This window comes from Nanorana parkeri, unplaced genomic scaffold (genome assembly GCF_000935625.1).
Source record: "Nanorana parkeri isolate BGI_ZX_2015 unplaced genomic scaffold, ASM93562v1 scaffold924, whole genome shotgun sequence".
NCBI classification, from domain to species: Eukaryota; Metazoa; Chordata; class Amphibia; order Anura; family Dicroglossidae; genus Nanorana; species Nanorana parkeri.
Genome location: NW_017307192.1, coordinates 518,239 through 534,915, shown reverse-complemented (window position 1 = coordinate 534,915; position 16,677 = coordinate 518,239). Strand labels below are relative to the sequence as shown.

The 16,677-nt window shown below is 43.8% G+C and overlaps 1 protein-coding gene and 1 long non-coding RNA gene across 3 annotated transcripts in view; one reads left to right on the top strand and one right to left on the bottom strand.

Annotated features, from left to right (window-relative positions):
- Window positions 1-7,559: 7,559 nt before the first annotated feature.
- Window positions 7,560-16,677, top strand: part of LOC108795042 — a 15,774-nt gene continuing 6,656 nt past the window's right edge. Inside the window, exons 1-2 of the long non-coding RNA XR_001941732.1 lie at window positions 7,560-7,634; window positions 13,555-13,560. This is a non-coding gene — a long non-coding RNA (uncharacterized LOC108795042). The remainder of the gene's footprint in view (window positions 7,635-13,554; window positions 13,561-16,677) is intronic.
- Window positions 12,420-16,677, bottom strand: part of LZTS1 (leucine zipper tumor suppressor 1) — a 30,265-nt gene continuing 26,007 nt past the window's right edge. For both annotated transcript variants that reach the window (XM_018566207.1, XM_018566208.1), the window contains 2 exons: window positions 15,433-16,056; window positions 12,420-13,003 (listed from right to left, as the gene is read on the bottom strand). In XM_018566207.1, the coding sequence (XP_018421709.1) occupies window positions 12,497-13,003; window positions 15,433-16,056 (1,131 nt within the window). In that variant the 3' untranslated portion in view covers window positions 12,420-12,496. The remainder of the gene's footprint in view (window positions 13,004-15,432; window positions 16,057-16,677) is intronic.

The following is a 16,677-nucleotide window of genomic DNA, read 5'->3' as shown; positions in this document are numbered from 1 at the left end:
TGAAGATCTGTGGAGTTGGGTTATTGTATAGGGATTTGAAATTTCGGAGTGGAGACACCCTCAGTAGCTGCACCTGGGGACACTCTTGAGGTAGGGAGTCTGCATAAAGGTGCCCATACACTGCTCGATTCTCGTACGAGAATCGCGGGAAATCCCGCGATCGTACGAGAATCGAGCAGTGTGAACGGAGACGTGCGACCGTTTCTACTGTACGGTCGCACGTCTTCCGTCGAACTAGCATGTTCGAAAACCAGCCGGGAATCGTACGATTCTCGGCTGGTTAGAACGGTGCTCGGAAGACATGCCGAACGGGCCGGTGTGCGCATTGCGGTCATCAGAAGCCTGCCCCTCAGGGGGGCGGGCTTGCGATGATCGAGAGTGCGATCTGCCTGTCCAAGATAGGCAGATCGTACATAGTTACATAGTATTTGAGGTTGAATAAAGACATTAGTCCATCAAGTCCAACCTATTAGGATCTCATTCTAGGAGTACCCGTACCCCTGTATATTACGGTCCCTTAAGAAATCGTCCAAAAGTTTCTTGAACAATTCCACATTATTTGCTGAAATCACCGCCTGTGGCAGTGAGTTCCAGACCCTAACTGATCTTACTGTGAAGAACCCCCTTCGCCCCTTGTGCTGGAATTTTTTTTCCACCAATACGTTTTTTAAATCCCTGTACAACCATCGCAAGACTAAGGTCTTGCGATGGTTGTAGAGTGTATGGCCACCTTTAGAATGGGAGCGGTGATTGGTTTGTTACAGACAAGTTGGTAAGCATGTTGGATAAATGACCCATAGCCTCCATTCAGCCCAAATGCTTAACATGAAGAATCCCATTAATTTCAGCGGTGCCCATGGACACCTGAGTGTTGTGTCGCCTGTCACCTGAAGTGTGAAAAAGTATACGAGTTCGCACTTGGAAGTATTCAACTGCTTTCGGGCTTGAGTGTTTTTCCTAGCCAATGGAATGCTAGCTACTAGGAAAAGAAAGGAGTTGTTAGGCAACGACATTGGGTGTTATGTGTGTTTTTCAGAGGCTCGTACTGAAGTCAATGGGGCCAATTCTGCCCCCCAAAGAAAAGCAAATGTATTTTTTTCGGTTAACAAGCAACACAATGCCCAGGTGTGAACGCCCACCATTGGAAATAATGATATTCTCCATGCTGGATGTTGTCGCGCTTCAGGAAACATGCAACAAAATGTTGAAGTGTAAATGAGGGCCAGCTCTATACACACACTGCAATGCTCAGTCTCTTGAATGGATCTCCCAAGTTGGCCCTTCCTTTTAATAGACTGGAGCCAGTGTCTGACTACATGAGTATGGTGTGATATCTTGCAAGGGTTCAGAATGTCAGAGATCTCTTTAGTAGGACTAATGTTAAAGTGTATGTAAAGCCAAAACGTTTTCAAATTTTGGATAGAGAGGGGAAGGATTTATGTCACTTAATTTTTTTGCCTGAATATAGTATGAGATATAGTAACGAGAGCTCCAAACAAACAGCCTGAAGGTGCCCATACACTGCACGATTCTCGTACGAGAATCGCGGGAAATCCCGCGATCGTACGAGAATCGTGCAGTGTGTGGAAGGCGTGCAACCGTTTCTACTGTACGGTCGCACGTCTTCCGTCGAACCAGCATGCTAGAAAATCCGCCAGGAATCGTACGATTCTCGGCGAGTTAGTGGCCTGCTGGTTCGACAACTGCCGAACGGGCCGGTGTGCGCACGTGCACACTGCCCGATTGCAGTCATCGTAAGCCCGCCCCTCATTACAGTCATCGTAAGCCCGCCCCTCAAGGTCTTGCAATGGTTGTAAAGTGTATGGCCACCTTGAGAGTCCAAAATCGTTTAATACTGATACTGGTTCACAAATGACAACATAGAACATCCAATGCGTTTCAGGGCTCAAAGACGTCCTGCTTCTTCAGGGCTTCAACGCAACGGGTAATCTTCAGGACTCAAAGGTGGCACAAATCATCATTTGCTGTGTAGGTTTTAGCCAAATTCATTGAATCAACAAAAGAGGTTTGTGAACCAATACTTATATTAAATGTTTTTGGCTTCTCAGACTATTTGTTCGGCTTTATTTTGAAAATAAAGATTTTGTATGAAATGTTTAAAAAAAAAGAATATATAACATATGTTTAGTTTACAAATGTATACAATTAAAGCCTATCTCTGGGGAAAGAAAAACCTCCCCAGTGGGGCTTCCCCTGCGGTGCAAGAGCTACCTGCTTCTTTTTGTCTCGGGGGATTTTGTACGGCAGTTTTACTTACCTGATCCAGGTTCCTCCAGCAGTCGATACTCGCCTCTCCCCTCCGCCCCAGTTCATGGACTGTCCCTCCCTTGTGTATCATGCGGGGCTACGGGCTATGCATTGTACTTGATTGGGCCTCTGACTGTTGGAGCGGAAGAGGGGAAGAGGCTGCGGGCTCTGGTCTTGGAGCCAGCAGGAGCGGGGATCAGGTAAGTAAAAGTCCTATACATAATACCTCTCAACAAGAAATAGCAGTTAACCCTTGCAGTGCGGGGATAGCCCCACTTCAAATGTAGTTTTTTTTTTAACTGGAGATAGGCTTAAAAAAATTCACCCAAAACTATTATAACTTTCCTTTAAGATGGTGATAGGAGATCGAGGGGCATCAAAGACAAGGTAATACGTGACCTTAGGCCCAGCTGTGACAGCTTATTTGGCTGGAGTAGCCCAGTGGTACACTCTCATGTAATGATTGCCAGACTCCATGATTTCAACCTAATGGCATTATATAGAAATGCTATTCACCATAATATTCTATCATTCTTGCTGTCTTATGCCTAATTTAATTGGTTTCATGGCATTTACTGTAATGGGCATTTACTTTTGTTTGACCTTAATTACTTCAGTATGTTTAAACCCAGTTTTCAGATAATGCTGCTATCATTCTAGTGGAGGGGACAGAGAGATTTTCTGCCATGAAATCCCCAATGACTCTTGCCTCTCCTGGCCTTCAGAAGGTCCTGGAGCAGAAAGACAGAAAAGAATAGGCGAAAGGACACATGAAAGGGCAGACAGGGCATCAGGATAGAAAGGGTTAGGAAAAGGGGGGTGTACAGGGGGTGGTCTCTTACCTTTGTTTGGCCAATTAGGTGTGTCAGGAGGAGTCTCCCTGGTGGTCCAAGAGGGGGCGGAGGGTTAGCCAGCAGTTCAGGGTTGCCACACGGTGAGATCAGTTCCCACCCTCCCTCCCTTGTCTCCTTTCTTGTTGGAGTCACATTATCTGTGGTGCTGGTGTGGTGTTGTCTGTTATGGTGATTTATGTCGGGCTGGTCATGACTTCGGTTGGGCGCATCCTTGGTACGCAGTCCTGGGAGCTTGCAGGTTCCACAGGAGAGAGGTCAAAAGACTGAGGGTAGGAGCTCTCTGAGGTTTATGTACTATGTTGTCCCTGAGTCGGTGAGTTGCGGCTAGGGGCCAGTTGGTTAAGTGGTATGCAGAGCTCTACGGTAGGAGACCAAGGGTGTCTTCACAGACCTCAGCCACATTGATAGGAATACATTGTATTTAAACTGTTATGGTTGAATGTTTTATATTCAATTTGTTATAAAGTTATTATATTTAAATAAACGGCTGCTACAGCCATTTTATATCCAACTTGGTGTGGTCTATTATTGGGTACGGGTAATTAGAATGGGATAGGGCTGTAGTAAGCTATGTTAATAGTATAGCTTATGTCTTACCCTGTCATGGCATTAGAGCACCTCCATTCTGCCCCCTACTTGCAGGAGAGCCCCCATACAGCTCTATGGTGATCAGAGGTTGTCTGGACACAGTCATCAACCCAAAACTAGGTTCAGTTTGTCTGATTGAGGGTATTGTAGCAATGACCTGCAATGTATTCACCAGCCTCCTTTTACTATAGATCTGAATGGGCCCTGTTCTACATGCTCTAACAGTAGTCAGAACACTAATGTGCCAGACTAACAGAGGCATCTTTGCTCCTGCCAACTTGGCTGGAACCAATGTTGCCCACTTTTCCAGGAATCCTACACAGCAGATGTTATTTCCTGAAGGATCTTTGCCACCAAACACAGAACAATGCTGAACAGCTTCCAAGAGTGCATCCAATACGCACAACTTACTAGTTGTAGGTCAATTCATGCTGCTTTAGTGCCCATACCAGTAGTGATGGATATAGTTCAACTACCGCCCAAGTACAAGCACCTATTTATAGATAGATAGATAGATAGACAGAACAGTAGTACATAACATACAATTGGTGTCTGACCGTGATTACCCATTCTCTTCCAGTCTAAATGGTGTCAAGAGGAAATGGAAGAAGCATGCTACATATCTCAATGACAGTCAGGCAAGAAGTGAAGGAGATGCTCTCTGCTGGACCCAACAGGAGTGCTACAAACCAGAAGCATGCTTGAAGGATGCCTCCTGTCCTAGAAGTCAGTATTGCCCAGGCCTAAGTGACAGGAAATGGGTTTCTAGAACCCACTTGAGTTGTATCTCTAATATAGATGGACCCTCAAAGTCCCAGTGAGCCCTTATGTGGGTCTTCAAATGGTATGTCCACACCCCTGCACTAACTACAGAGCAGGGCACAGACAAATTTCCGTTAGGTTTATTCCATGCACTAGCACACACTCAGAGTCACTGACTACTCTGACTTCCCATAACACGTCTGTGATAGTTGTACTATGCTTTGTGTGGGGACATCTGGCCCAAAATGGACTGCTGAAAGCTTACCCTAGCTGGGGGCCACCATAGTTTGATAGCCCAAAAGTCAAATGCTAGGCAGACTACCATGCAGAGGATCTTGTCTCCTGCACTGCTACCCACCTCTTCGAGCATTCCATTGTGTTCAGCCTTCTACAGCTCATGCCTCAGCATCTATTTATTAATGGCCATGCAGCTGATCCCAAAGATTTTTCATGCCATTCTTAATGTCACTGGTCAAAGGCACTGGGTGCTAACCTCGTATACAATGTTACCACTGAGCAAGGACCCCATTTGCCCCTTTAGCCAGTTGGCGATCTAGGCTCCACTGCCGAGCAGCATAGTCAGATTCTTGCCTCCAACAAATTTTGTCAGGGATCCACCCCCAGTTGGTTGACTAGGAAATAAAAGAACAGTAGCACACTAAACAGACTATACTCTAGTAGTCTCTCCTCCTGTGAGCATGTTTTTTTTTGTAACTCCGATAAAGAGGATTTTGGGGCCCCTGAAATGTGTTGGCTGTCTTTTTTTTCTGTTCTTACTTGCAGGATTAAAAAAAAATACCATTCTGAACTCTTACAAAGTTTGTTTGGAACTTTCTTCGGCTGAAACACATACCTGACTTCTCAATTTGGGTAACCTCAAGATTGAAGGGGAGCTCCTATTTTATAGAAAGCTGGTGAACACAGGCCATTTAGCAGTATCGAGAACTTCTATTTCTATCATTTTGGGATTCATATCCAGCTCCTCGCTTCCACCATTCTTTAGCAATAAAAGGCATACAGGGCCTCTAGCCTCTTTTAGTCTAAAAGAAAGATTTTTATGCTGTTGTGGATTTTCCATCACTTCCTATCTGGTGAAATGTTTCTCACTGTGAAAGTGAGAGGACATCTCTCATGGAGCCCAGATTGCAGCAAAAGGGCTTCTAAACCTTCTAAACTTTATCTGTTCTATCCAAAACTATATATTATAGATGCATGATAATAATTCCATCCTAAACAATACATATGTTGTTTGCTTTATAAATAGCCCTCTCTGGAATATAACAATCTCACATAATCCAGGAGATTTCTTTATTTAAACAATATAAACATCAAATCTCAATGTATTTGTACGGATTAGGCAGCTACCAGGCTGCACCAGACACAGAGTTATGGCTTCCCCTTCCAGGTATGGTATGCCGCCCCCTCCTGCTCTCGATATATTTACAATGAGGGTAGGTGTGATGACACCACCCCATATTCACAAAGGCTTTAGCATCACAATGGTCACGTAATTTCATCAGTGCTGGTCTACTATTAGATGTGACATAGACAGACATTGCCCGTAATTTAAAAGATCAGCAGTGCATTGTACAATTAACCTGACATGTCTTCCAGGAATTATCCATTTATCCCTCTCTATGGCCTCAGCAGAGCAGTTCCATAAGCCCTGCCTTCCACCAAAACATTGTCTATGAGCTTGTTCTACTCCAACGATGGCACACCTTTGTTCCATTAGCTTTGTCCATACATCTGCTAAAGGGATACAATGGGTTCTTCACTTCCTTCCGCTTTCAGAGATTGACAGTTGTCAGTTCTTCTTTCAGTCTCGTTAGTGGCCATACTCCTACCAGTGCACAGAACACGTGGATTGTGTGCGGCACAAACTGCACAACACGTCATTGTGGCAATTTGCACAAAATGTTAAGGGAACAAAGAGTACCATATAGGGTGTTATAAGAAGGGCTCTTTAAACACACAAAATACTGTGTGTGTGTGTGCACTCATACTCCCACAGTCACTTTGCACATGGTAGACAAACACACAAGGTACACAATGCACGCATCCTTCCATGGCCAATATATTCTCATCTGATGCAACCTCGCAGACACTATTGAGGTACACTTCTCATCCTATAGAGTTTTTATTTTTATTTTACCTATATAGATCTCTCTTGAGCTTCATGATATAAAAAAAAAAAAGATACCGGTGCCTTCACGATTTCAGGTTTTTCTATCCTTCCATTACCATGCTTGTAAATTCCATGGTGGTGGAATAAGTTTCAATGTTTAGAGGCTTCATTATATTTGCTTTGTAAGAACTTAGAGGGATGCCAATATTGCTTCAGCTAAACATTAGATCTTTGTACTCTTGCTTAAAGAGTAATTATTCTCATCTAGTAATTATTCAATGACTTAAATGGCTTTGGTACATCTAATGTTGAAGGTCCTGAATGGAGGTCATGTGTGTAGAGTTGGACAGCAGCATCCAGGGAGGGTTCAGATGGCAGCAGATAACCATTGTGACAGTTGGCCTAAAAGCACCCCAGGGGTGATAGTGGACTAAGTCTATGTAATGCGTGGCTCTGTCATTGCCTGGAATTAACAGATAATGCAATGTATGAAGATCAAGAATCATTTTAATGCACACTTGATAAGTATGATTAGCAGGGTGTGGAGAATTAATTACAATGTTGAGTATTAACATGAGATCACACCCTTCTCGTACCCGAGGTATTAAAATCTGGAGCGGTGAAGTATTTTGGGCAGGAGGCTGAAATGTAAAACTCTTTTTGTTGTTCTCCACTCGGGAAGATTTTTTGTTCCAGTTGCAGGGAATAACAGTGGATGTGGAACACTTAAATTGACATTTTGGGTGGGCTTGTCCTTGCTGCCCTTCTCTATAGTATAATTATTGTTAGATGCTAATTTCTCACACCATACAGATGGTTTCCTGGTGTGTCATTAATTTTGGTTCTTTTATAGGTCTAGCAGTTTGGAATTAGGGATTACATAGTGTAAACTGTATTTCTCGTGTAAGATGGCCACACACACCTGGGCCTACCCATTTATTGTGGAAATATATCTTATCCCATATCAAGAGAACTAGATATGGCTTAGATGGCTGTAGTTGAGACACGTAATACATACTATTGCCTAGCATGGTGTCCATATGGTCCATGATGGACCTCTACTGAAAACCTCCAAAAGACACAAGAGTACAAGACACTTAAGCATGACAATAGTGATACCAGTTACACTTGTGTTGAATCCCAGTTGGTCTTTAATGGAACCTAAACTCCAAAGTGTGGTCTGCTTTATTCAAACAGGGAGGTATCAGGGAGGTAAAATAGGGTCTGTAACCCTGCTCTTAGCAACCTGTGATGTTCTGGCAGGCATCCTGCCCAGCCCACTGATGTCACTGGTTGCCAGGAGCTAAGTGGGACGCTTTGGCTGGTATCCCAGTTAGCTCCTGGCAACCAGTGATTTTAGTGAGCTGGACCAGACGTTGTACACCACAAGCCCCCCCGGAATGTCCACCACGAGTAACCATCCCTCCCAACCATCCCCTCCCTCCCGGAAAGAGCATTACAAGCATTCCCCCATCTGCGGATGCCCCTGTTGACAATACTGCTTCTGATGCACTAAAATCTCGGGCAGTGTTGTCAAAGGCTTTGGTATGGTGGGCCCAAAAAGTATCATACCTATTCCATAGATGTAATACTTTTTTTTCTCCCCACTTAAGAGAAATTATTAGCTCAAAACAGCTGTATGGCGGTTGGTACATGGTTCTTTTTTAGCCTGTATCCATGTTTAAAATCAGCAGGTCTTCTTTTTGATATGGACTTGTTTGCCCACAAATTATAAGATCAAGTAATTTGTCCTCTCTGGATGGGTAACTCCAGCACTACATGGGTACCTGTTAGGGCTTCTAAGTTGGATCATCAAAAAAAAGACCTTTTCGTGGTACTTACTAGCATTGTAATATGATAAATGGCATAAGTGAGATCTCAGTAGACCAGTACTCAGAAATCACAGAAATGGAATCAGACTACAACACTGGCTCATTTTTAGATTAAAGTTCCTCGGGGCTGGCTCCTCTTACCCTCAAATGTTCTCCAACGGCAGAAAGACCGTTCTGCTATTGTTATTCATAGATCATCCCAGAAAAAGTTTGCCCACTTGTCCCCCTGTATGTAACAGCCTTCATCCTTTGCTATCTGTAGGTCATTAGCTCAATTATCAGCAGTACACACCTGCAACCTAATCAAGAATTGTTAAATTGAATGTTAAGGCTTTTCTCTGACCTACACTACACCATTGTCTGTTTACTAATGCCTTAGATATTGGTCTGTCTGTCTCTGACTTCTATCTTGCAGTTCATGCCCTGAATAATTCCTGAATATTGTGTCTATACTAAGATTGTCTGTGCATGTCCTGATTATCAATTGTTAATTCTGCTATTGCTTCATTTCTTCGTATGGAACCTGGACTTCCAGAGGCATATCTACTATAAAATGTGCCTATGGCACCCTGCCCAGCTCCTGGCAACTGATGACATCACTGGTTGACAGGAGCTGGGCAGGAGACTCTGGCCAGTGACCCGGTGAGTCCCTGGGGACCAGTGATGATACTGGCTGCCAGGAGCATGGCGGGACAGCTGCCAGAGTGAAAAAAAGTCAGCTGCCTCTGTGGGTTAGAGAAAATTTGCTCCTTAAAGTGGCACCCCCAGTGCATGTTCCATATGTCCCATGCCCTGGATTTCACTGCTTGGAAATCAGTCTGCTACTATCTGTGTATTCTCTGGCCATCTCTTTGAGTGCTTATGCTGGTCTGGAATATGCCCGACACATCTGGTAACACAGAGGGTCTTTAGAACTGTTACATCCCCATTTCCAACTATGGCCTGGCCAGAGGCTCTAATGATGGTTAGCCTAAAGCTTGTCTTTTCTATATACTGTATGTGCTAGAAGAATCTCATGCTCCAGTTTGAAATGTAGAAGAACCTGAAGATGGTTACTGAGATGATCTGGTATTTTTTGTTGACTGCAATGAAAAAAAGGCCAATTAAGTAATCCCTTTACCTAATCTTTAGATACCAGGTTCTTCACTGTACAACAATAACACACAAGACAAGAAGGAAACATGTCTTATATCTCCTGACTCTGTCCATCTATCTTCCATTTTATCCCTAAGACTAAGCCCCAGCCACTACCAAATCTCATACTGAGCTTGATTGTCTCTTGCTGTTTTTGTGTGTGTGAAATAGTGTGACAAGAACCGTCTACTACATGTATGAAAACCCAAGCTGTGGTAGTAATGCTACATTCCCAAAAGTCAGCTGATACATAAGCACATACTGGAGTCCTGCTGACTAAACATCACTGCGTGAGGATTACTGACAGCTATTAGGGACCACTAGCAATTAACAAATTAGGTGGCAATTACCTAGGTGCTTCTGATGATTAATAATATGGCGTTACGGCACTGAGTGAGAGATGCTCCCAGTGCATTGTGTGAAGACAACCATAAACAGTGCATTTAGAAAATGACCGCACAGCAATGCTTTTTTAAGGTTTGTCTTTAATGATCTGACCCTGTCTGATTGTCTAGGGGAAAGGACTGACAGGAGCAAAGGGCTCTGTGTAGGCATGTAATAGGCATGTAAGACAGAGCACTCATTTAAGACCTTGCAATTTTTGGCAATGGTACAAATTGGTACAGGACAGTATGTTTTGGTGCTGATAATTTTGTCACATAAGTGCCATCCTGATACACTAAGGGGTTAAATATTAAAAGTGGGCAGATACCACTAGCACTCCTAGATGGCACTGGGGAGTATAGGAATTTCTAGGGATGCTAGTGCCGTGCTAACAGCATCCACCCCGCTATACACCGAGTTCTGGGGACAGTTTCGTTTTTGGGGGTAACTATTTAAAAGGTAAATTTAGAAACAGGCTTAGGGTCAAAGGTTAAATGTAAGGGTTATTTTAATGGTTAAGGGTAGGAGGAGGGATATGGCTAAGTGGCTTGGGTTAAGTGTCAATTTTCAACTAGGTAAGCAATTAGTGGTTCATTTGAAGACTGAGATTTGAGGGTGAAGTGTTCATTTTCAGGGTTAGATTGGGTTAACGTTTAAGTTGTTTAGGATGCCAAAATGTGTTAAGGCCCTTTTCACACCCATGTGTTTTAATAGGTGTACACAGGTTACCCAGCCTTTTAAATGTTGGTAGTTCACCTAGTAGGGCCTAGTAGCACTTGTCCATTTTAAGGCAGCCAAACCCGTGTATTTCGCTGCATCAAAATGCATTTCAAGTAGAAATCGTATAATTTCCCATGGGACTAGTTCAAATCTATGCGATGCAGTTTAGTGTGAAACAATCTGTAAGATTTTAACTAGCTCACGTTCCCTGTCTAATAGCTAAGTACATGAGAATTATTTATACAATTAGATACATTACGATGAAACGGATCGGTTTTTAATATATGGCGATGTTATGTATCTACTGAGTGCTTAGAATAAGTCTTTTAGATGAAGACTCCTACCATAGGTTCCTGTAATATGTTTTATGCTCCACTTTCATTCTGGTGTCAGATTATTACTAAGAGCCCTCCTTCCTTGCATCAGGACCAAGCCCAGCCCTTTGAGCTAAGTTCTGATCATTCACCACCACCCTCGCTGTCTAATTAGCGCACACTTATTGAAACTGAAGTGCTCCCCCTGGTCAGGGGAGTTGTTGAAAGGCATGGCTTAGCTGCAGGGGTGGGAATTTGCTCAAACGTCAGGGAAATCAAGACCTTGGTCACAAGCTAAAACCAAAAACTCAATTTTGCAAATGGTCCTGAACCTCAACTACCTGGGAGGCCAGCCAAGCATGGGGCGCATAAAGTGCACCAACACATTTTATAATTGCAGGAAATTATCTTTCCAGTTCTATTGGAAATGTTGACAACTGTAAATGAATTATGATATTAATTAGAAAAGGAGGTCAGCAGAACAGTAAGCTTTCTTCTTTCATTTCTGGACCTGAAAGTTGGAAGCTGGTTGCTTTGTACATTTAACTTATTATGGGCAGGGGTAGACACTGTTGTAACTTGAGGAAGGCGGCAGTTGCAGCTTTCCAAGTCGAGGAAAAATATTTAAAACATGTCCTGAAAGTGTGTGGGAGCAAGTAAACTTAATTTACAGAACATGTTATTAACAAAATTGCCACTGTTCCAATTCAATGTGAAAAAAGCAGGGCTGAATAATGCCGGTCTATATTAAAAATGCAGTATGGCTTATTTTATTCGGGGGGTGGCTGTGCTATGACAAGCTCAGGGCCCAAGACGCAAATATCCCTAATTAAGCAGAATTACAGTTCTCTTTGGGGCAAAGCTGCAAATAGAACCTAATAGCTAAAACTAAAGGCTTAAGTGGGGCACCCTATGGTCTTCACTAAAAGAGGCCTGGGACCTGGCTCATGGTGGAGAAGTGCGAGACAGAATTTTGAACCCTTCTCCAACCTAAGAATAAAAAGGTGTTGGGTTTAGAGGCCATGTGGCACCAGTAAATCTGCAAATCTATAAAATGTCAGCTCAACTGACATCCAATATTTGAAGATGGGCAACTCCCCAATAACCTTCCTTGTATCTGAAGAAAGAAATGTTGCACATAGTAACCAAATAGGGCCTCCTGTACTGAACCAAAAATGCAAGGAAGCGTTGGACTGGTTGCTATGTACAAAAGAATCAGTTCTTCGCTTATAGACTCTGGGGGGGGGATTTATCAAAACTGGAGCAGACAAAATCAGGAGCAGTTGCCTATGGCAACCAATCATCTTCCTTCTTCAGTTTGTTCAGTTAAGGTTTGAAAATTAAAGGTGGATGCTGATTGGTTGTCATGGGCAACTGCTCCAGCTTCTGTCTGCACCAGTTTTGACAAATTCCCCTCTTTATATATGTGATGAGGTCCAACATGTCTCCACGCACAGTCCATTCTCACTTGTGCACACCACATCCACTCACGCCCGGCAACCCTCACTCTAGTCAGATCTCAGTGGCTAATATGTCCTGGAAGGAGATCTCCATATCAGGCATAGTCATGATGGGCCCGTCGTCCAGGTCCTCTCCACTCAGAGCCCTCAGCCTTTGCTCCAGGGCCTGGCATCGCTGGCACATGTGAAGGTAGTTTTGCTGCAGCTGACGCTGGTACCGAATGACCTTCTCTTTCTCATCCCGCCATGTTTTCCTCTCCCTCTGGAACACATCGGTCATCTGCTCATTGTTCTGACGCTCTGCCTCGAGCTCTGTACGTAGGGACTCCAGCTCAGCTTCTGTTGCCACTGTATCATCCCGATCCTCCCTCTCTACTTCTGCTACACGCAATCTTTCCTCTGCTTCTCTTGCCCGCTGCTCCTGGCCCTCTGCGCGCCCTTTTGTCTCCCGAAGTTGAGCTTTCAAGCTTAGAATTTCACTGGCGCGTAGAGACGACTCTTCTTGGGTATCCCGTAACTGCTGACGTAGGGAAGCAATTTCCCCAGATTTCTGGCATACCTGTATGAAATATCAGTACAACAACATTACTGGCACTGGAAAACCTAAAGCTATATCTCTGCGACAACATCAAGTCATCTACATAACAAAGATTTTAAAGCTGAACTCCAGGCAAACAGATAAATATACATATTAAATACATTTATAAGAGCCATTATATCCACAAAAGCTTTTGAATTTCTGTCCATCCAGTCCTGAAATTTCCTCAGTCCCAACAGACAGCAGAGCTAGGTTAGTGACCTGACTTTTCTCTACTGTAGTTAAGCAATAACACTAGGTCACCTCCCCACCCATGGCCAGTGATTGTTCAATAGAGGCATAGCACCAGCACAGTGATAAGTCATCCTTCTGTTTACTCTGATTTCTCTTCTTGTCATTACATCCTCAAAGTTTTCCATAGGGCTGTCTATCTTTGTCCCTGACCTTGGGACACAAGGTGAAGAGTAAGACTTGCTGCATTGGATGTATTCAAACACTGGCCATTTGTCAGGTTAGGTCAGGGCAAAAGGATAAGTTCACTTTGCCTCAAAGTGCAGTCAATTTTTAAGAAGATGAATGTGTTGGAGGTGGACAGTTCCAGTGCTATAGTAATCAAAATGGATATGTTCATATATGAGGCCCACAGGTTCTATGGCAATCATCCTTTTATGGCAGCTGTATTAAAAAATGTTGCCGTCCTCAAAACCATTTCATGATAACTCAATTAGGATTTATAAAAAGGTGTCATAAGGGAGTTCAGTGCATTCCTAATGCCCCAACTACTCTCTGATACAATATATAGATGAGCACCCACAGGAGCACTTACTTTCTTCCCCCTAAATTACATGAAAATGACGGTGAACCGAATCACCTGTCCACATTAATGGAACTGGTTCCCACTCATTGAGGGTGCCTCAGCATGGCCGCAGAGGATGTATGACAGCTTCTGTATATGTTTATCCCAAAAGCATAACTCTTATGACACATTGGATATATTAGACAGGTTAGGAAAAAGATAAACCTGTCATTTTATGATATATATTTGCATTATGTTTCTACAGGTGAACTTCAGGCAGATGTTGAAAATAATCACCATTTATGAAATGGTTTTTGCATACAACTGGTATGCAGATACTAAGTGCTAGAGTCTATCTTTGTATTAACTTCATGTTATCCTCAGCACATCAGCACTCATACTGGGAGTCAGTTAGTGCTGTCAGACTAACAATGTGTACATGCTTGCAGGAGGGGGGAGCACAGGGATGAGCTCATCAGTGTGCTGCTGTCTAATCAAAGGAAGGTGAGTCTTTGACCAGAGTGTATTTGTTAGCTGCTGTGTAGTCTCATGTGTAGTCTCATTGTTTTGCTGGCTGGAGTCACAAGACTGCTTGAACTCCTGCCATGAGTTTATTTATTTTTTTAAAGTTTTTGATAGAGTGGGAAAGGGATAGTCAGTTTTCTCATTGCTAGTTTCATTTTGCATCGCTATTTGTATTGCCTACTGGGGAAATTCCAATGCACATCCTCTCCCAAAGACAATGCTGGAAATAAAGCAAATTCTCCCCAACAGGTATACAAGGGGTCCCCAAAAATTCCCCTAATTTCCTGTGTTTGTTACCACACAAGAAGGGGAACTCTCCCCAAAAGATGCCAACAAGGAAAACTTGAAAGATGTCTGACCCTTCCCAGCTTTCCATATATCACAGACAGACATAAATCCCTTTAATTAGTCTCATGGCTTACAGTTTTGGGGCATGCAATGCTGTCTCACCTACCCACTGGTCAGCTTTTCCTGTGGTGCTTTGAAATGCCTTCCCAGGGCGATCCCCATAATAAGGCAGCCTGAGGCGGTTGCCACAGGCGGCATCTTATTGGGGGGTGGCCGTGTGGGGGCTCTTAGCAACCTGTAATGCTCTGTGCGGCTTCCTACCCAGCTCACTGGCATCACCGGTTGCTAGGAGCTGAGCGGGATGCTCTGGCTTGTGCACCGGTGAGCTCCTGGCAACCAGTGATGTCAGTGAGCTGGGTGGGACACCTGACTGAGCCTCTGATAGTGTGGTCTGGCATCGCCCCCCCACAACAACAAATCAACACAATAACCGTGCACCCCCTCCGCGTGACCATTCTCTGCCAACACCACCCAGGTGGCAAATACCTTAGGGACAATGTCAATACAAGCCACATCCCCTGCAACATTTTTTCATCCCATTGTTCTGCAAGCAGGCACAGCCTACATGAGGGCGAAAACTTTGCTCTGACTTCAGGAGTAGTGCAGCATTGTTGCCACTCCATTACAGGAAGCGGCAATAGGTGGATGGAACTTTATTGGCTGATCAACAGGTATTTGTGCAACCTTCCAGGGGGACTTAGAAAACTGTAAGGGCAGATACACTTATATTCAAGAGCTGCAGTACATATTTTTAATAGGGGTGTTCTGGTTTTACTCTTACCTCCCATTGTGTTTCATCCATAGACGGGCTAATAGTGATCTTCTTCTCCTTGTCATAACCTCGCATCTTGCTTTCCATGGGTTCTCTATCTGTTAACTGGATAGAAAGCATGTGCTGTGGTCTCTGGCCCCTCTGAGAGCTTTGCCTTGACCTGGAAATACCTCCTCGGTGACCTTCATCTGCATTTTCACCAGGCTCCGCTCTTGTCATCTCGTCACAGGATGGAGGAGATCGTAGACCTGGCTTTGTGGGTACACTGAGTATCTTACTGGCATTGCCGCCATCTGACAAAGACATAGCCCTGAGGCTCAGCATGTTGCTCCTAGAGCTCTGGGTGATGTTGTGGGCACTGCCTCCAAACCGCCCTGTTGGCATGAGTAGAGCATCCAGGTGGCATGCAGTGCCCAGCTTGCTGGGATGAGTGGGAAGGCTAGACATTGAGTTCCTGCCAGACTGTGACATGCCATCTACACAGTGCCCACCCCGACTCTCTGCCTCCCGGGCCCGGTTTGGCTGATAGTAGAGAGAAAGTTGTGGCCCACTTTCTACAGCTGGATAACATGTGACGGCTGAGTTCCTGCGCATGCCAGGCTTCAGTGGTGACGGGCGCAGGGCATTCATTTCCTGTGGGAAAATGATAACATAAGACTTTTTAGACACCAGGTTTGTTTAAGCCTTGTTTAAAACTATTGCTTTACCATTTCTTGCAGCTAGGTATCACAAATGGCCTGTTTATAGGCCTAAACTACATGATGTTCCAAAAGCATAATCTGCATATAATATACTGTAAACCATTCTTAATTATTGGGCTAATATTATTTAGTGAACAAGAAATAAACAATGTGAAGTTTAGGTAAATGTAGAAACCAAGAACTTCATTCAAAAGATCAGGTTCTATAATTATCTACCCAACGTGATTCCAAAGAACCGTGCAGGGAAAATGCAGTTACTAGCGATGGTAAAAATGGATGGCCAAAACTGTACTTGTGATCAAGTGACTGTTGCAGCTCTGGTACTCATTTCAAACATGGAGCTACAGAAAAAAGTAAGGTTCCAAGGTTTTAAGTGCAGAGAGATTCACAATGCAGCCATGGTAGTGGGATGGGAAATGCCTGTTCATTTGACCTGTGCAATAGAGCCCTAAATGTAAGTCTATGTAAGGTCCCCCGAATTGTACTACCAAAGCCTGCTCAATATCCTCAGGGTACTAACAGGTTTAATTTAAAATAGACATGCAGGAAAAAT